General features: G+C 44.9%; 4 protein-coding genes across 4 annotated transcripts; 1 reads left to right on the top strand and 3 right to left on the bottom strand.

Annotated features, from left to right (window-relative positions):
• Positions 1–223: 223 nt before the first annotated feature.
• On the bottom strand, positions 224–2,792 carry LOC138933582 (stromelysin-2-like). The gene is made up of 3 exons (XM_070296402.1): positions 1,438–2,792; positions 443–827; positions 224–247 (listed from the first exon to the last, which is right to left on the bottom strand). The coding sequence occupies exons 1-3, from the start codon at positions 2,790–2,792 to the stop codon at positions 224–226; spliced, it is 1,764 nt and encodes a 587-aa protein (XP_070152503.1).
• Positions 2,793–11,230: 8,438 nt separating this feature from the next.
• LOC138933581 (tropomyosin-like) lies at positions 11,231–12,166 on the top strand. Its single transcript, XM_070296401.1, has one exon. The coding sequence runs from the start codon at positions 11,231–11,233 to the stop codon at positions 12,164–12,166; it is 936 nt and encodes a 311-aa protein (XP_070152502.1).
• Positions 12,167–14,360: 2,194 nt separating this feature from the next.
• Positions 14,361–16,550, bottom strand: LOC138933579 (uncharacterized). The gene is made up of 2 exons (XM_070296400.1): positions 15,334–16,550; positions 14,361–15,018 (listed from the first exon to the last, which is right to left on the bottom strand). The coding sequence occupies exons 1-2, from the start codon at positions 16,548–16,550 to the stop codon at positions 14,361–14,363; spliced, it is 1,875 nt and encodes a 624-aa protein (XP_070152501.1).
• A 158-nt stretch (positions 16,551–16,708) lies between these two features.
• Positions 16,709–18,111, bottom strand: LOC138933578 (uncharacterized). The gene has a single exon (XM_070296398.1). The coding sequence runs from the start codon at positions 18,109–18,111 to the stop codon at positions 17,005–17,007; it is 1,107 nt and encodes a 368-aa protein (XP_070152499.1). The 3' UTR covers positions 16,709–17,004.
• Positions 18,112–20,843: the final 2,732 nt, after the last annotated feature.

The following is a 20,843-nucleotide window of genomic DNA, read 5'->3' as shown; positions in this document are numbered from 1 at the left end:
GGGCGGCGGGCGCCCGGCGTCGAGGGGGCGGGGGATCGTCGGTGGGCAGTCGAGCGGACGGAGGGGCGTCCCTCGTCGCTTTAGCGATGGCGAATCTTCGAAGGGTGGTGAAATAAAGAGACGTCGTCGTTCTAGCGAGAGAGGAGAGGTGTTTTTATTGTTTTCTTTTACAAATTTTTTAATGTATTAATAATACGACGATACGAGTACGCGAGCGAGCGTATCACGATTCTCCGAAGAGCAGAGCCTGCAGTTCGCAATCGATTATATCGTTGCGGTCGAAGTTATCGCTCTCGCGTATCATCGCGGGAATAAGCGCCTTATCGCGAGCGCCCGCCGCGATGTCGAGGAAACGAATTAGCTTGTTGTCCACGCGCGTGGTTAAACCGCTTAAAGATGCAACGATGCGGTTGACGCAAAGTTCCAGATTTAATATATTTACGACAGTGTTCTTCGATACGGCTAGGCGAATTTTAGGCGTTTCGAGACGAAGTATTCGGAGATTGTTGAGTTTGCCGAATCGTAGCGTCAATTGTCCGATGTGTATTGGCGTCGGGCGCGCCTCGTCGCGCTCGTCGGAGCGAAAGTGCGACAGGAGCGTGGGTCGTAGATCGAGCAGTTCCTTCCACGTATCCGGCGTTAGCGAGATCTCTTTGCCGTGGCAATCTCCGAGGACGATTTCTACGAAGGAGGGTCGGTTGACGTTAACGCTAATTTCCAGATGTTTATATGCGGTTTTGGTCAATGGATAGCGTCTTCCTAAGATTCTGAGCGGTCGCGCGATCGAGACGTCCGCGTCGTGTCTTGGCGTTCGATCGCGATCTCGTCTAAAAAATAGATATGAGCGATGAGAGAAACGGTGTTAGCGAATTATTAATTCGAATAAATGTTCGATAGTCTTACCCATTGTCCATTTTAGCTTTCTTAGCGTATTCCGCGCTATCTTCGCGGTCTCGTTCGGTTAGTCTCGATCGATCGTCGAATGAGTGTTGCTGTTGCGGTTGTCCTCCCATTGTCGCGTACATCGTCGCTCGTTTTTTCTCGTTCTTTCTCGTTTGTTCTTTTTCGCGCGTTAGCTTCGGTGTTCTTCGTTAATAATGAAGCGCTTAATGGATGAGTCTTTATATACTCGCGTAGAGATCGCTTCTTCCCCTTTCGCGCGTTTTCTCTTTATTCTATTTTTAAAAAATAACGGTAGGGTCGCTCTAGTCGGTCTCGTCGTCGATTCTCTCTTTCTCGATCGTGTCGCTGAGACGATAGACGCGACTAAGGATATCGCGCAATTGCCTTAGCAATCCATCCGTAGGACACTCGATGCCGAGCGCGTGTAGATCGAAAGGACCCGCCGAGGTTACGGTATTTGTAAATTCGTTGAAGGCGTAGAACTGACGTTTGGCGAAGAAATATAGATTGCCATCGATGTATCGGAAGGCCGACGTTATCGCGGACGGAATTCCGGGAAATATATCTTTTAATGGAGCGTGTCTAATGACTATCATGCGACACTCGTCGATTTCCGCGACTTTATCATCGTCGTATACAGCGTAGGTTCGTCCCGTGTGCGTATTTATCGCCGCGTTGATTTTAACGTTTCGGGGAAGTCCGATATCGTGGAGATATCTCGGCCAGCCCGATTTTAGTTTAAGACTGGGATATTCCGCGAGGTAGATCGAATCGTTCGCGAATAGCGCGAGATCGCCCGAGGGTCTTCTATACGCGGCGGATAGACGCGTGAAATTCGCCGGTAGAAACGTCGCGTAATCCGTGAGCGTCATGGGTCTACCGTAACGCTTCTCGGTTATGTCGACCGACCATACATTGCGGCGATTAGCTATATATAATCGATGATTCATTATTAGCGCGGCGTCCACGCGTCGCAATGCGCAGAGATCCGCTCGCGCTGGATCGGTCGGCGCGACGCTCGTCGTCGCGGGCGTCGCGGTGGTCGCGGGAGTCGCCGTTGGATAATTTCCGTCGTCGTGAGATCCGTACAGATTTTGTATAGCGAGAATGTCTTCTATGCTCAGCTTAACTGGAAATTGATTCTCGATGTCGGGTATATATGGGAACATTATAGAGTCATTGCGCATACTATGCTGTAAACCCAATGCGTGGCCGATCTCGTGCGTTAGCGTTTGTAGCAGGTGATGCGTGTCGGGAGGATTTTTGTTTAGATACACGTGCCACGGTTCGGAATCGTCGACGTGTATCTCCGATGTGAAATCGGTTGTTCCAGAGGGAAAAAACGCGTGAGCTAGGGCTCCTCCCGGACCGTCGAAAGCTGCCGGGCAAATACCGACGTTTCGACGATTCGCGTAAGTGTGCGCGCCCGTTCGATACGATATTAATATATCGGGGTGTAACGGGTCGCGTGCGAAAGTTAGCGATGAGTTCGCCGCCCATAACGCGAACGCCGTTTCGGCCGTTCGCGAGATTTCCTCGCTAGCCATCTGAAAATTCCACGCGAGACGCGTCTTCGGCCATTTTCGCGCGATCGGGCTATACGCGCGATCGGGAATATCTGCGAGACCGCATCGCGGTTTACGCATAAGGTGAAGCGTAACGGCGTTTAACGCGCCGTTTCCCGATAATTGATAATATTCTTGAAACAGCGATAGCGCGCGACGCAGAGACGTCGCGTTATCGGACGACAGCGATTCTCCATCGTCTTTTAGAAAACCGTATACGCGCAGAAAACGAAGCGCCTCGATTTTTTCCGAGTCGAAGGGCGCGGCGACCGTCGTAGCGACGAGTATTGTCGCTAGAGTGAGAACCGTCCTCGTATTAGTCATCGCGCGAAGCGGGGAAGACGCGATAAACTGTTGAGAGACACCGAGCGCGATTGATTCGCGCGTTCCGAGAGACGCCTATTTTTATCGGCGACGAATAATGCGGGTGGGTGGGGAGAGGGAGAGGGAAATGCGTTTCTTTCGACGTCGAGCGTTTGGAATACGCGTTATCTAGCGGACGCGCTCGAGTTCCTCTTTTGTTTTTTCTATTTTATTGTTCATTTGTCCTCTAAGAAGGACATTCGATGAGCGATTAAAGATATCCCTTCCAACGATACGCGTTATCTAACGGATGTTTTCTGTTATTTCCATTTTATTATTCGTTTGTCCTCTAAGAAGGACATTCGATGAGCGATTAAAAATATCTCTTTCAACGATGCGCGTTATCTAACGGATGTTTTTTGCGTTTGTCTCCTAAAAAGGACACTCGATGAGCGATTAGAGATATCTCTTTCCGGTAATGATAAATTAGAGATATCTCTTTCCGGTAACGATAAATTAGAAATACCTTTTTAGATATCCCTAGATACTTTTTTCCGGCGATGATGATCTTATTGTTCGCAGAGTATTCGGAATGCGCATTATCTAACGGATGTTTTTTGTTATTTCTATTTTTATTATTCATTTGTCCTCTAAAAAGGACACTCGATGAGCGAGTAGAGATATCTCCTTTCCGGCAACGAAACGGTCGCGGAAGGAAGACGCGGCGCGATCGATAAATTGTACCGCAACATTCCGCGCGTCGATCTTTATAAAACGCGAGATCGTTTCGAGAAGCGTTAAAGTATTCTCGTTCGCGAGATAACGAAGCTCGAAACGACGGAACGTGAAGTGACGAGAATTAAAATCGGTCGTGATCTGTTCGATATGGAACGAATCGAACAGATCATTAACGCGGCTGATTATATTAACGTAAACGGGGACTTAATCGCGATAAAATCCTATGTTCTGGGAGATCTCTCTACGGATTTGCGTGTGGAAGCGCAAGGTGTTATCGATAATAGTCCGGATTCGTTTAGACTCGCTTTCCAGTTAAACGAAGACGTAGATATCGCACGTTTAATGTAAGTATCTAATTAAAATTATAATAAATTATAATAAATTATAATAAATTATAATAAGTTATAAAAAGTATAATAAATTTTATTAATTTTTACTTTTATTAATTTTTACTTTTATTAATTTTTACTTTTATTAATTTTTACTTTTATTAATTTTTACTTTTATTAATTTTTACTTTTATTAATTTTTACTTTTATTAATTTTTACTTTTGTATTTTAGACAAGAAATAGAGAGCTGTGTAAAAACAGCGCGAGAATCGCTCTATGATTTAATAAATAAAACGAGAACTATGCTCGCACAAGCGCAAAGCGTTCACAGCGCATTGCGCGACGCTCGTCGACGCGGCGAGAGCGATTTCGCCGTTCCCGAAATTAGGCGAGTCGTCGCATCACAGATCGATGAGGAGCCCGAATCGCGACCGATCGGCGAACTCGAATTACGATCAATGGAGAACGAGGCCGAACCGGCGACGGTTAACGAGAGTAAATCGCAGACGAATGTACGATGGGCGAACTATGAGCCCGAATCGCAACCGTTCGACGCGGAATAATTTTACGCGTTAATAAAGCGCATTTGTAAGATATAATTTTTATGAATAAATGTTATGTATTAAGCGAAACGTTGATTTTTTACGCTTTTCTTTTCTTCTTCCGTATCCTCTCGTAATCATCTGTGTCCGCATTAAGTATATTTAAATAGATTTAAATAGATTTAAAATCTCTTTACTTTAAGTTTATTATGCAACCGCGATAATCTATGGATAATTATAAATTAAGGTTTTATTAGATTTAATTTTTGAGATTTGATATATAAAAATGTAGTTTAAATATAGAATGAAATACTTAATAATTAATTCAATACATTATAATTATATATAAAATTTAAAATATTCTATAATTAAGTTTATTATGCGATCGCGATAAAATAATATCTATGGACAGTTATTATAATTAAATTTGTTACGCGACCGCGATAAAGGATGCGACCGCGATAAAGAAAAAACGCGGTTCGTTCGTATAACGTATATTTTGCAACAATATATAACATATTCGTGATTAAATTTATAGATTATAATTTAAAATATATAATTAATTTGATACATTATAACTTAAATTTATATAACTTAAATTTATATAACTTAAATTTATATAATATAAAATCAATCGCTCATATTGCGCAAACGGTCGCGTCGCTCAAACCACCAATCGTGCAATTTACACGCGTTTTCTAACGCGCAATTTTTCGCGTGGTATCCGCAATGAAAGGCCCGCGAAGCGTTCAGAGTCTCCAGACGTTCGATGTCTTCGTAATCGGCGTCGATAGTCTCGACAGAAACGGCTATATCGCGATCGTCAGCGACGTTTCCTAAGATCTCGATTAACCACTTCTTCTTCTCGTGACCTTTGACATAGATCTGCACCGTCGAATCAGGGTTAGATCCTCGACATATGGCATCTCGAACGAGTTTTTTCATCGACCCATAATTTGTGTGTCCATCATTCCACTTTAGCTGATGATGATTCGATATCAACCAACACGCTCGCGATTGTTCCGCTCTCGTGAGCAAATCCCACGACATCGGCGAGCGAAAGATGTGATGCGTCAATTCTACACCATTTCTTAATACGGCTACTTCTTTCACGACGAATTTTTCGTTAACTACGAAACCTTGAAGATCGACAAAAATCGGTGTGTCCATCGTCGTTGTTAGCGATACTCGAAGTGTTTCTTTCTAGATTTTTCTAAGCGTTTTATTCTGTCTCCATATTTTTTCGAGTATCGTTGCGCTTACACGATTCTGCGCACGATGTTAGTGAGCGGATTGTATTCTACCACTCGATCGTGAATAATAAGACAGTAAGCTGTGGTATTAGAGGGGATGTTTTCCTTGCAGTCGAACTCTATGCAAACGTCCACAGTGGCGCTTTTAATTGACTCATTCTGTCGAGAACAGTCGATGACTACGAGTGGGCCGTGAATTAAAAATTTATCTAAATTTAAGAGCGTTTCGTCGTTTTCGCATCCGTAGTACGTTTTTCGAAATTTCGAATACATATCGTATAATACGGCGATTTTATGTTTATCGAAATCTAAATTCATGTCATCGTAAGGATAAAAATCGGAATTAAGATACAGTTTGACATTAGTTAGTTTACAATTATCGAATAAAGAAGGCTCCTCGGACAGAACGTTCTTCTTTCCAGATTGTAGCGCGAAGATAACGTATCGCGGTTTCTCGAGTTGTGTTGCCGCTTTGACGGCCCACGAGTGTTTGGTCGTGTTCTGTAGAAGCGGAAACTCGTAAAGATCCCATGAGCGAAAAGCGACGCTCAAATATCGTCCACTATCTAACGTGCGCAATAATCTTAATTTATTAACATCATTCAATACTATATGAGGCATTCGCCATTGTATTTTTAACCTAACGATTTTAGGTTCTTGCGTTTCGCGCGATATAACGCAATTGTTATCGTTGCGCGCTCGTATTAAAATAAGCTCGTGTCGCGCGTTGATCACAACGCGCTTGTAATCTTCGCAAAAACCTAATAGTACGTTAAGAGGTACGCAAAAATTAAAATCACCGATTGACGAATGAGTTGTTGCTAATAAGTCCCATCCAGCGTTTTTTAATATTTTACTTCTTTCGACTGTCAGCGACGCGTAATTTTTAATCGTACTCGTTATTCCAACGTTTCTGTTTCGATCGATCTCTACGCCATCGAGCTCGTAGCGAATTTCCTCGAACATAAACGCCGCGCAATTGTTTACTAATCTCGTTATCGATGCGATTTCCTCTTGCGCGCTCGATGTTTCCTTCGACTCGAGTCTGCCCTCAATGTAGATAAAACTGTCGCAAGGTAACGTATACAAATCTTGCTGTTGTATAGGAATTCGTATCTCATCGCTATTTCCGAACGTAGTATTGGCGTAAGGGTTGTACGTGTGAGTTTCGATCTTGACGATGCGATCGTCGAAGATTGGCTCCCCACCGATACTTAGAATGTCGCACATTCCGCTTTTTACGAAGAAGCGGTTCTCGGCACGACAAAACCCAAAGAGCGCAGAAAAGTCTCGTTGGCAGCGGTTAGTCTTCCTCCCTTTTTTCTTCTCTTTTCTGCGTTTAGAGGTGACGCGACAGCGATAATAGGTGCGTTTCTCGCATTCGATCCATTCACTACGAGCATCGCGCGCTTCTCTACCGTTTTCGTCGCACGTGTAGACGAATCGTAATTTCTTCGCCGCGAAAATCGATCAATTTTCCGTTTTGGTCCACAACACGCACGTTTATATCGGTAATGGTCCGTGCGATGATCGGAAGGTAAATGATCTGCGTTGGAATTTCCGACACTTTATATCCGGGTGGAACGTTAGGCGCGAATTCGTGTATAGTATGCGCGGATTTGTCGTTATGATACGCTCCTGTTGTAACGTTGCACTCTATTCGAATAAGGTTAATGGCCATAATATTTATTGGCTTATCGGATGCATACCATTTATTCGGTTGTAATACACGAGACGAGAAACCCAGGAGCGAACCGATATTATCGGGTTTTGTAAAATTTACTCGATATGCGCATTTAATTTCGCTTTTCATAGTGTTATCGTTACCGCGAAGCGTTATAGAATTTTCACTTTTATCGCCATTCTCATCGTCTTCGAAATAATCGTCATCAACATCATATATGTAATCATCATCGTTCGTTTCCGGTTTTTCATTTTCGCGTTCTCGTTCCTCCTCTCTCGCTCGTCGTTTATGACGAATCGCCGCTCTTAGATACGCGTTTATAGCGCTTAATTCGTAAGATCCTATTGGAATTGCGATAATCTCGTCATTATTATCGAAGTAAAATTTATTATTCGTAGAATTTATATTCGGTATCGTATTATAAGTTTCAAAATTGGTTAAACCTAATTCGTAATCGTCGTCGTTTAAATCGAGAGGCGGAAAATAACTCGCCGCGAGAATACTGCTTCGTCCGGAAAGAGTGAGAGTTAGCGACATGATCGGCGAGAGCGATCGAACTGCGTTCGATTGACGAATAACGGTTGATATTATAGTCGACGATTCCTCCAATCGACTTCTCGGAGAAATCGAAGACTCAATTGTCCGCAAATATTCTGATCGCGCGTCTGCTCGGAGCGACGATTGTATCGAATGTTCGCGTCGCGCCCGAGATAACGCGCGAGTTCGCGTGGAGGACGAAGATCGCCGAAACCGTCGTAGTAAATTGCGTCGCCCCCTTTTTTCGCGTACGCTACCCAATGAGTACCCGGTCCGGATGCGTCGTCTAAATTCACAATGCCGCTCTCATCGCGGCGCGCTTGCGACGGAAGCGCGTTGCGCATAAACACACCTCTAAAATGAGGTACGCGCGAGAGTATCGCCGCGCGATTTAATTGTTCGTTCGTTGTTGCTCCGACGGATGGGAGAATCTTTAGCGTCTGTTTACGCGAAGTTTTTTTTTAGCTCTTCTTCTCGTTGAGGACACGCCACTTCCACGTTTGTACGGCGCGAGATATAAACCGCGACCTTCCATCGCGCGATCATGACGCTGCAACTCTTCCAGTTGTCGTCGCGCTGCTTTGCGATCGTTCACCGCTTTCGCGATTCCCGCCGCTCCCCCGGCCAAAGAACCGAGAGCTCCTAATAACGGTAGCAGGGGTAAAAAGCCGCCGCGTTTCGCTATCGGAAGCGTTCTTTTTCTCGTAGCGATTATTATTCTTTTGTTCTTTTTTCTCTTGATTTTCGTTGTACCTATTCCAAGTTTTGTCTTCGATTTCATAGCCATCCATACAGCCGCCGCGGCGGCTCTCTCGCCGAGAGTCGAGTCTTTAGCCGCGACACGTTCGCGCGCTTTTTTGGCAAGCGCGTGGTCAGCGACGTGTCGATCAGCGAGCTCGCCGCTCCGCGAGTACGCGATATCGTGCTCGCGGCAGGCCGCGTCCAGAGGATTGACACCTCGATCACCTCGCGCGAGTCGTTTCGCAAGACGAGTACCCGGCCCGCAAAATTGATATCCAGGTATATGTAGTTCGAAAGGGAGTGCGTTTATCGCTCTATTCAACAAGCCAGCGCCATGACTCACACCGTACTGCTGTTTCGCGAATTACATTCGCCGCAATCTTTAACAAGCGGCGCCGGACCGTCGATGTGTGTTCGTTGCCAAGGGCGATTATAATGCTCTAGACATCGACGGTAGCGCCGCACCTCCGGATCCACTTTTATATATTCAGGCAGTTTCTCCCACAATCGTTCTACGTAGCGACCGAAATGCTTTAGTAAAATTATTTTCGGAATATACCGCAATTGATCGGTGGTGAAATCGAGAATATCGTCGCCATCTATTAGTAAAATAAACATTTCGATTCACCGCGCGCAATTCACTACTGCGCGATTGATGGCAATCTATTCGTATATAAATTAAAAAGTCTCGCCTTGCCTTACGCGAGTGTACCGCGCACGCGCGCAGCAAGAGGAATGCGTTTCGTGCGGCAACCGATCGCGATAAAGGTGACGAACCTCGATAATAAAACGCGACCGTCGAAAGAAACGCGTAGACACGGTCGTCTATTACCGAGCGCTATTCGTTGCGTTATTTGCGGGCCTTCTAGTTGCGGCAAAACAAACGCATTAATAAGTTTGTTGGAGAGTCCGCATGGTGTACGCTTCGAGAACGTTTATGTTTACTCAAAGTCATTGCAGCAGCCTAAATATCAATATTTAGAAAATTTATTAACACCGATGGAAGATATAGGTTATTTCACATTTTCTAATAACTTTGACGTTATTTCACCCAGCAAAGCTCTCCCGAATTCGATATTCGTGTTCGACGATGTAGCGTGCGACAAACAAAATACTATCAGAGAATATTTCGCTATGGGTCGACACTCGAACGTCGATTGCTTCTATCTGTGCCAAACGTATGCTAAAATACCGAAGCATTTGATTCGAGATAACGCTAATCTGTTAATTCTTTTTAAACAAGATGGTACTAATTTACGTCACGCATACAACGATCACGTGAACACGGATATGTCGTACGAGAATTTTCACGCGCTATGTCGCGCGTGTTGGCGATATAAATATGGTTTCTTAGTAATCGACAAAGATAGCGCGCTCCGCGCTGGTAGATATAGACGAGGATTTAATGATTTCATTGTACCGTAGAACGATCAGTTGTCGCGAATACGTCGAACGCGTCAATCGCTCTCTCGCGAGTTAGAAGAAGTTGCAATGGCCTCGACGGATATCGGCGAACGCGAAAAAACAGCAAAAGAGATAGCTAAAACGCGCGCATCGATTCGTAAAAAACACAGAGCATTAAAAACTGGAAAAATGGAAAGCGAGATCGCGATAGAGAGTCGTTTCAAACCAATCGTCGAACCGCTGCGACGCATCGCTGATCGCGCTGAGCGAGACGAGATAGAGCGAAATGAAATTAAGCGCGAAATGATAAAACAAGACGCAACCGACATTTCACCCTCGACGAGCGTCGAGGAAAAATGGAAAGATGAAGCACTAACTCCCGTTTGGAAAAAACCTAAAGCGAAACGAATACGCGCTCGACGACGATTGAACGCCGTTTCTACTCCATTAAACGAATCTTTCGTCGAAAGAGACCCATTCGCGCGAAACGAAACCGAAGAATATGAAACGTTCGAATCCGAGAGTCTCGAATCGCCCTCGATATCCGAAATACCCGTTAAACAAATTTCGCGAATTGCTCAAGATCGCGAAATATCGCACGGTCGACTAGGACCGTTAGGGCGAAAATATATGGGGACTCTTCTCGGCGGAGAAGCGCCGAACGAGATTGATCACGTTTACGGAGTTTACATCGGCGAGAAAGGTGCGATGCTCGGCGATAAGCGATTTGACGTAGACGCGAATGATTCCATATTTATAGATGAGATTAAATATGTCGGTACTCCCGGTTTGTATGAATTAATTTTTATGAAAATTCCTAATAGTCTCATATATACAGAAAAAGATAAATTAACATACAGAAGTATATTGTTAACAACGAACGCTCATAGACGTGATCATGACGCTAAAAAATCTGTCTTAGGAAATAAAGGATATAAATACAAATTTATTATCGCTCCGCTTATTCACAACAGCGGCGCGAAAAAAACAGGCGCGGGTCGCGTATCGTCGACTATGCGTGTCACGGACAATAAAATCGATTACGTCCATTGGGACGATCCAAACGAATTAGTGGATCGTCTGCGATTATTAGACGCTTCGCGTCGAGCCGACAACAACGCTCACGAAAACGAGATTCTATCGATAATCGAGGAGCTTCGCGAAACAGGAGCGATCGTATAAATCGAACTGTCGCGTGGATGACTGTCGCAGTCGTACGCGGAATTCGCGATGTCCGTGAGCAAATTTGGCTCACCTTTAAAAAATCGAGGCTACGACGCGAGAACCGGAAGACTACGTCCGGCTATCGAGTCTCTGCGAAATTACGTGCGCGATAACGCGCTGTGTCTAAGCTCTTCCATTGAATACGACGCGAGAGAGCGTAAAATAAAACGCTTGGCTCAACCTGAGGAGGACGCCGATGCGACAAGCAAAAGCTACGTCGAGGGAATCACATCGCAATTAAGAAAAGACGCGAACGAAGCGGGACAGGGCGTCATTCTACTATTCACGAGACTCGCTCACCTTGATAGCGCTTTAGGTAAACGAATAGACGTCGCGGAGAGTTTCGTTTCCGAGATAAAAACACGCGATGACGTTCTGAGTAAACGAATAGACGCTGTGGAAAATTCCATTTCGAGAATAGAAACGAGCGCTAACGCTCTAGATAAACGAATCGATGTTTTAGATAAACGAATCAAAGGTTTAAGCGATCAAATCGAAGTCGCGAAAAAAACTATATCGCTCAACGCGACGGAGTTCTCGACGAGAAACGCGAACGATCGTAAAATAATGTTCAATCAAGGTAAAACAATAAAAGAACTAAGTCAAAAATCGCGTATCGCGGCGAATTCCGCGGTGAAATCCGAGACGAAGATACGAGAATTGGAAAATTCAACGTCACGATTGAAGAGAGACGCAGACGAGCTATCGGGAAGAGTGAGAGAACTGGCAAAGATTAGCGGGAGCGGCGAACCGCTCGAAAGAAAGATTAGCGAGAGCGGCGAACCGCTCGAAAGAAAGATTAGCGGGAGCGGCGATCCGCTCGAAAAAGAGATTAGCGGTAACGACGATCCGCTCGAAAGAGAGATTAGCGGGAGCGGCGAACCGCTCGAAAAAGAGATCCAATTCAACGTTATTCTCGAGAGAAAGAAAAAAGAATTATGAGCGTTAAAAGCGTCGTCGCGTTGCGGTGCGCGGGTACGACGACCTATGGCAAGCGGATGTGGTCGAGATGCGTCCTTACGCGAGACTCAACAAAGGCCACAACTACATACTCACCGTTATCGACGTATTAAGCAAATACGCATGGGCTGTACCGCTTAAGAGCAAAAGCGCGAACGAGGTTACTCGAGCGTTATCTAAAATAATACGAGACTCTAAGAGGTGTCCGAAAAATCTACAGACCGATAAAGGAAAAGAATTTTACAATGCCGATATGCGAAATTTTACGAAGAAGCACGAAGTAAATCATTATTCGACATATTCGGTGATGAAAGCGTCGATAGTCGAACGATTCAATCGTACGCTCAAAAATTTTATGTGGAAGTATTTCACGCTAAACGGAACGTACAAGTGGATCGACGAGTTACCACGACGCGTCGAGGAATATAACACGCGAAAACATCGCACTATAAATATGAGACCTGTCGACGTAACTCCAAAAATTGCCGATAAACTTTTAAATACTGTATACAGCAATATAAAAATCGCGGCTCCGGCGAAATTTAAAGTAGCCGATCCGGTACGCATCAGTAAATTTAAAACGATTTTCGAGAAAGGCTTCACACCCAACTGGACTACAGAGATTTTTCGAATAACTAAGATACAACGGACTAATCCCGTAACGTATCTATTAAAGGATTCGCGCGGCGAGCCGATCGCAGGAGGATTCTACGAGCACGAATTGTTGCGCGTTGGCGATCCCGACGTGTATCTCGTAGAAAAGGTGCTGCGTCGAAAGGGTGACAAGATTTACGTGAAATGGTTAGGAATGGACGAATCGCACAATTCTTGGATAAATAAAACAGCTGTATTATGATAAAAATGTATTTTTATTAAATAAAACTACATAGTATACATATTATACATATTATATATTATACGAAATTGTAGACATGTTAAAACTAAAATAATCGTATAATTATAAAACAAGGAAAATCTTAGAAAAAATTGTAGACATGTTAAAACTAAAATAATCGTATAATTATAAAACAAAGAAAAAAATAATAACACAATACAATTAAAATTAAAACTTGTGAAAATCGATTAACCGTTTAAATAATCGATTATAGAGTAATTATCATTATTAATCTTTAAATCGTATGATTATAAAACAATCTTAATTTTGTACGAGTTCTCTCTTGCGCTCCATATAAACTCTTTCTCGCGCCGCTACGCGGCCGCCATATCCTGCGTTCTCTCTTTTGCGCTTTATGCGGACTCTTTTTTATATTTTATATATATTCTTCATCGCATTGTTAAGCGAACATCGTATCTCGCGGTAACTTTATTCTCGCGGTAGCTTTATTCTCGCGTTACTCTATATATAACACTTTCAAGAATATAATAAAGAGTCATGGAAATCATCGATCTGTCCAATTCGCGGCTAATCTCGACTCGATTTATGGCAAATTCTCGCATTCTATCTCGTTTGCATGTAGCATGTAGCATAATATATGTTCGATGCTAATGAAGTAGAATGCGAATTTGCCAAATCAAGTCGAGATTTGCCAAGACTTGGACAGAATGGTGGTTTCCACGACTTTTATATCGCAAAAACACAAAAAGTTCATTTTTTCGCGTTCTATACGAGTTCTCTCTCGCACCGCTACGCGGCCGCCGTATCCTGCGTTCTCTGTTTCAAACTTTATACGTACTCTTTCTCGCGCTTTGTATACATTCTTTATTACGTCACTATGATAACACTAAAACTCGCATTAACATCTTTTTCACATTATTCTATATAAAACACTTCCGAGAGCATAATAGAAAGATCGTGAAAATGTACGATCAGTCTTATTTATAATAGATTTTATATCTAATATCTATTACATATAAGACTGATCGAACATTTTCACGATTTTTTATTAAAATCTAATAAATAAAACCGATTAATTTTTATTATTTTATTAAAAATCTATTATAATAAATTATATTCAAATTATATTCAAATTATATTATTCGCGCAAATTTGTTCTTCGAAACGATTCGTAGAACGTCCATCGATGTTTTTTCGACGCAATCGTGAATTATATCGAAAATACAATGGTAATATATTATTTATAAAATATGTTTATACTAAATAAACTACTAACTAAAGTTTAAATGTTTTAAGAAACGTATAGTATTTTTTCGCTCCCTACAACGGTATTTTATAATGTCCCCACGGTAACGTATCCGTAGTTCCCGATATCGTGTATCGTTTGTCATCGTGCGGACTGAGCGCGATTTTCAATTCCGATACTGTATACATCTCGTGTAACTCGGATCTTATACAAAACTGCTCGCGCTTCATCTCGATCCCCTGTCGAAGACAGCGCGCGTAATCGTCAAACGTTATCGTTCTCGCGACAACGCCGCTCTTAACACCCTTGATTCTTTTCGTATCGCTTTTACCGGCGACTCGCAGCGCGTACATTTTCGCTCTAAGTCCAATAAATTCGGTCATAATCGCGCCAGCGTTCTCATCCTTCATCGCACCGGGTATTTTTTTATTAGCGAGAGGCATTCCATACGCATTGTCCATTGCGTAATCGCTCGTATCGAACTTGTCGATATCGCGCTTCATATTCTCGTATATGTCCTCGCACTCGACGCGATAAATGAGACTATCCGTATCGGTGTACATTATTTTACACTTATCTCGATACAATGGTAGCATGTACTCGTAGTGAAATTCGTATAAACGAATTTTAGATATATCGAGAATACACATACCTACATAAATTGGTTTATTGAACTTAATCTCGAGTTTACGCAATTCTACAGCTACGAGATCCTCCGCGAAAACGCTTCTACTGTGAAAATTCGGCTTCGCGATCATCGCCTCCGCGCCGTATCGCCCGTCCCATCGAGTCACGAGTCGAACATTCGAATGATTGCGCACGTTTTCCATAGTTTTGCCAAACACGGCATTATTCATTAATTTGTATAGATTTTTCTCAAACTCGTTTTTCGCGTTAATTCGTAATCGTGTATTCAGTTCGATGTATTCGCGCAACCATGAAGATTGCGCGAATCGCAATATTCTGTGTATTTTCGTAATGCGTAATCCGTGTCGAACGCATTGCTGCAAATTGCGATAATATATTACGTAACGGTTCTTATCGTACAGTGTGGCGAGAAGCTTCTCGTCTCGTTTTCCGGGCGGCTTATCGCGCGTCGGGTAGAATGGCAAGTCAGCGTGAGAATCGTGAAGGTCGGACGGATATGCAAGGTCGACCTCTAGAATATAACCGATAGGCGAGTCCGATGTCACGGACATTAAGTCAACGCTCGTAACGTTATCGATCCATCGAAAATTTTCGTAAGGCAACGATTGACACATCGCCCATCCGTACAAATTATTTATATCGAAGTACATGAGATACGACGATGGTTCCGAAGAATCGTATGACTGTAAATATTTGTTATTAGCGCGCGCGTATCTGTTGGAACATTGACTTAGCCCGCCGCGTATTCCACGCTCCACGAACATTACCATATCAATGTCGGTTAATAATTCGAATCGCACACTCGTATACTTCAAAATAGCGTCCCATGTGTATCCCGGTAACGTGTAATAATACGCGGGATCTAAATTATAACTTCTCATACACGCGTCACGAAAATTTTCGAAAACATCGGCCAATAGAAGAACGTCGGTCTTTAAATACAAATCACTATAATCGCCTAACGTTTCGACGCGAAATCGCTCCCAGACTCTTATCGCGCGCGCGTAATCGTTCTCAGATATCGCGTCACCGGTTAGCGAACTGTGAAAAGCCTCGCGCGGCGGTAGACGAGTCACCAGCAATTTATCTACGTCGTCGACATACTCGTACGGAAATACACCCTTTCGCGCGAGAAGCTCGAAATCGGCGTCGCTAAGATCGGAAAATTCCGAACGCGCGATCCTCAACTCGCTTTTGTCTAGATACGACGCCAATTTCTCGAGACTCGCGCTTAAAAATTTGAAAGAATCCACGAAACGCAACTTCAAGCGTTTTCCGAACCATCCCTCGTCCCACGCATCTTCGACGTTCTTCGTGAAAGAGATATACGTTTCTTTCGTTATCGGCAATATTTCCACGCTACCGGGAAAAGCGTTAGCTACATCTTTAATGATAAAATGCGCGTCGTAACCCGATAAATTGTGAAAGAATACGGGAATTACGTAAGTATCCTTATAATTTAGATTACAATTCGAATGCGCCGGACCTCTGTACCGTCCAGTCAAATGACAGTGATCGCGCACGCGAGCGTCTCCCAATTCGAACGGTTTCTCGCATATGCTGCAGCGCGTCGCGTTTACGAATCTCTCCCATTCATTCGATGTAAGATTCGTCATAGGAGCATCGATATCGAGAACAGTTTTCGCGCGAAGCGCTAGATCGTGCAGTTCTCTAACGAACCACAATACGCAATTTTCACTGCGATAAGCTCTGTAAGTAGAGCTAACGCCATCGAGCGCGCATCGCGCGTAATATCCGGCGCTATAAACTTCGTGATGCTGAACGATAGATGTATTCGACGTTCTCCTCTCCTCTTTCTTCTTCAGCACGCATTCGAGATCAGCGTACACCACGAATGGAAGTCGCTCCTTTCTACTATAGTTACGAAACTCTAACCATTTGTCGTCTTTGGTAGGAAGGACTATAGCGCACTCGTTCATCCTTCCGCAGTCCACGCTGTGAGCCGATAACTTATCGCTCGTTCGAAAATAGTGCATGCATCTGCGACATAACGCACATTTTAAATCTCGCGCATTATCAACATCGCGCGACGATTTTTTTAATTAGTACTCACCGATCGCATATATGCGATTTATGTCGTCTACCGCTGAGTTGCGAGCCGACGAGTCGCGACAAATTCTTAATCCACGCGAAATGCGTCGCGTCATCTCGTCGCGTCATATCGTCAAAATACAACAGATTAACGTGTCTGTTCTTTTTATCGTCAGTAAGACGCAAAGGAACAACGCGACAACCGTCTTTTCCCTCCTTTTTATCTCGAACGGTATACACATTAATAGATATGTCGTTAATACGCTCGAATCTAGTAATTTTGTTCAAACTCATAGGAAATTTAACGCCCTTCAGATTCAGCACCGTCGTGTAATGCGGGTACGAAGATTCCCGACCCACGTTTTTTTCAGCTGGATACAGAGCGGCGACCACCGCCCATGCGAAACACGCATTGTCATTAGATTGCACGTTTATCACCGCTTTCTTCAACGCGATCTCTCGCGGCAATTTAATGCGACATCCCGCGTGCATAGGATTGTATCTGTTCACGTTCACAGTTAAATTGAATATTGGCGATAACGCCCATCCACTATCGCGCTCCTGAAATTCTTCCAACGAGGTTAGAGTAGCGTCGACCACTCGCTTCTCGTACCACTCTCGCAAGTCGGAAAGAGGTAGAAGCGGATAATTCTTCGTGACAATAGTCTTAACATCGATCTTGTCGCCCGAAACGAACTCGCCAATAAATACGGTATTGACCTTAACACCGTTATATTCATTCATAACATCGCGTATTCGATCGAGCACGGTATCTCTAGCGTCCTCGAGAAATCGTCCAGGTTCGATATAATCGAAATTAATAACCGCGCCGGTTAAAACGCGTCTAGAGAAAGCCGTCTCGATTTCGGACCACGAGAATCCCTCGCGTTCCTCTACGCCGCCTCCCACGCGTTCGAAACGTCGACGCAGATCGTCTCTCGCGCCCGTTAATCGAACGATTCGAGCGATAAGAGAATTGATCGCTCCGGTCGATCTCCCTCGGCGCTCTCCTCGACATCTCTCCCGCAGAGACTCGAGACACTCGTCGCACCGTCGCGCCCACGCGCGATACGCGTTCCCCGTCGCGACGTCCCGCGCCCTATCGAGAAGATCGCGCGCCTCCATCTCGTCACTCGTCGTCTAACGAACGCCAAGATTTTTTACAAATAAACCACGTCTCCTCCTCGTCGTAATTCTCGATGTAGAACAAAGCTCTCGTCTCGCAGCCGGCGCACCAATTATTCGACACGTCGAAAACCTCGTCGACGAGATCGCAAGCGGGCACCATCTCGCTATACACCGTTTTCGTCACGTGCGTCGATACGCTCTTCGCGAAACTCGAGCTACGCGCGCAATACGCGCAATATCTCTCGTTCTCCTCGAAATACTCTCCGTTCTCGAATCGGCAACCGAACTTAAAGAAACAATGCACGACGTGATTCACCTCCCACGAAAATTTCGGAATTCCGTATCGCTGTCTCCAATTGCGATAGAGCAAATAGCCATCGGCTCCGACATTCGCGAAAGGTTCGTCGAATCGCGTCTCGCTCGCCTCTCGCACGAACTCTTCCGCGAAATCGATCTCTTCTATACAGTACAAACGATCCTCTATATAACGTTCGCGTAGTTCTTTCTTCAAACAATTCGGTATCTCCAAATTCCATATATCCTCGATACTTCCGATTCGAACATTCACCGCTCTTCCGGCTAATCTCGTTAAAGCGCTCGGCGCGCGCTTCATCGCGCCGCGAAATATCCTCGAACGTACTAACACCTCGAGATCATCGCGGCGTCCTTTTATAACGAGGAAAATAGCGAGGACGCGCCCCCGATTAACCGAACCGGATACTCGCTCTCGGACGCGCGACGTCGCCGGAAAATGAAAAAAAACTCGCCCCGAAACGCGACGAGCGCGCTCGCGCTAACGCGCGCCTCGAGAGGAGGAGAGCGACGAGGGACGCCCCTCCGTCCGCTCGACCGCCCACCGACGATCCCCCGCCCCCTCGACGCCGGGCGCCCGCCGCCCGCTCGCGGATCGCGCGCTAGAAGCGCCCCCCTAAAGAATCGCGACGGCGGACCGCGCGCTAGGGGCGCGAGTCGCGTCGAGGTCGCGAATCGGGAGGAACCGCCACCCCCGAACGCCATCTCTCGAGCGCTCTCGGCGACTCGTACCCACCGCTTCCCCCCGACCGCGCTTCCCCTCTCACCCTACTTACCCCCCCATGCACCCGCCCAGCCCGCTCTCCATCCCTCGGGCGCCCACAAACTGCTCCGAAACTATCTCTCTCTCTTACTCCCCAACGATACCCTCTCTCTCACACTCACGTAAAACTGATCCAAAACCGGCCTTACTATCCTACTGATTAGGTTATTTGTTCCGGAAGTGAAGCTTCTCCGTAGGGAAAATGTATGCGTGGATGCAGTGGGTCCCGCCCCCCATTTTGGGGGGGCCACTTCTGGAAGATATAACCTAACCCAAACCTATTTCTGATTTAGAACTAAAATTTGATTTCGGTTAGGTTATATGTTCTGGAGGTCGAGCCTCCCTATAGACGGGGGGGGGGGGGGCGAAATCCACTGCGTCCACGCATACCACTTTCCCATACACACAACAATTTTGGGGTGGACCTCGCTTTGCTTTGTAAAATATATGCTGAACGAGAAATCCGATCGTATTTGTCAAAATTCAGAAAAGACCTTATTCCAAATAATTACCTTGAAACTAAATATTTCCAACAAGGTTTATGTCCGATCGGGACTGTGTCCCGATTGAACATGTGTTCGATCGGGTCTGTGTCCGATCGGGAAATATTGTCGTGTCCAATCGTGCGGTATCCAATAATTCTATATCCAATCGGAATATGTCCAATACTGCGTGTTCAATCGAGCGGTGTCCAAACGTTCCGTGTACAAACGGGATACGCTCCGCGTGGCCGGCAGACGGCGCGCTTAAAATTGTATTGGATGCTCGCACCTTTAATATCGCTAATGATAATAATTGTTGGGGCCCGCTCAACAGAATCGTCGCAGGGTCCATGCAGTATGTCTTGACCGGTAATAGTCTTGTGACCCTCGCCGCTATCTTTTTCTGCAGGCCTCACTTTGCGGCAGTGACGCTCCTGCAGTGCCTCCAAAGAGGCGACTTCTACGGTCCAAAGTCCTTGCGCGAGGATGTATTTGTTGTCCCTTGCGTCGTGCATCACGCGTGCGAGTCCTAATCACGTCGTGACATCAAAAGACGTATCGTTGATTGTTTTTTTTTTCGACCGAAATGCTGGCTCATTCTTCCCCTGAAGGTCACTCGAGATCGTCGATAGCTGGTTCTTGTTGTCGCAAATCGGTCCCGCCTTCTCCTCCGATGAGGCTCGTAAAATAAATATTCATACGAAAAGAAATAACAAACGAAATTAATATAATGAACAGAGTCTTGATTAATAACGCTTCTCTGGAGACTGCGGTACAGGTTCTCGCTATTTTTTTCGACTGATGCGGTCCTTCAGCCCGCACTTTGCGACTGGAGAGGAATCCAGCGGATGCGCGCGAGGCGGCAATGTCACAATACATAAAAATGATAATGATCCGTGAGGTGTAAATTAATCCGAACATTTCCTAAATTTCTTTTGATTCTTTTCACGGGGAGTGCGAGATGAATTATCGATTCCGGCATATGAATAATTTTGTGCGCAGTTCCGGCGATATCATTTATCGTGACCTTTAAGGAGCGGATCTTGAGGCGCAACTCCTTATGGCATTCTTCAATGCTTATTATCAATTCGAAGCAGTCTTTGTATTCTGGAAGATCATCATCATACAAAAAAGGTATACAAAAAAGGAGATCGTGACATGTTAGTCAAATT

Source organism: Polyergus mexicanus, unplaced genomic scaffold (assembly GCF_030449975.1).
Source record: "Polyergus mexicanus isolate NDT 795.1 unplaced genomic scaffold, iyPolMexi1.0 SCAF_5, whole genome shotgun sequence".
In the NCBI taxonomy this organism is placed as follows: domain Eukaryota; kingdom Metazoa; phylum Arthropoda; class Insecta; order Hymenoptera; family Formicidae; genus Polyergus; species Polyergus mexicanus.
This window is presented reverse-complemented; position numbering and strand designations above follow the sequence as displayed.

Coding starts and splice junctions, on each gene's coding strand:
- LOC138933582 (XM_070296402.1), bottom strand. CDS start 2,792: ATGACTAATACGAGGACGGTTCTCACTCTAGCGACAATACTCGTCGCT. Junction 828..1,437: donor GGAATTCCGTCCGCGATAAC/GTCGGCCTTCCG, acceptor TCTATTTTTTAG/ACGAGATCGCGATCGAACGC. Junction 248..442: donor CCGTATCGAAGAACACTGTC/GTAAATATATTA, acceptor TGCGAACTGCAG/GCTCTGCTCTTCGGAGAATC.
- LOC138933578 (XM_070296398.1), bottom strand. CDS start 18,111: ATGGAGGCGCGCGATCTTCTCGATAGGGCGCGGGACGTCGCGACGGGG.
- LOC138933581 (XM_070296401.1), top strand. CDS start 11,231: ATGTCCGTGAGCAAATTTGGCTCACCTTTAAAAAATCGAGGCTACGAC.
- LOC138933579 (XM_070296400.1), bottom strand. CDS start 16,550: ATGACGAATCTTACATCGAATGAATGGGAGAGATTCGTAAACGCGACG. Junction 15,019..15,333: donor GAGAAGCTTCTCGCCACACT/GTACGATAAGAA, acceptor GAATTTTCACAG/TAGAAGCGTTTTCGCGGAGG.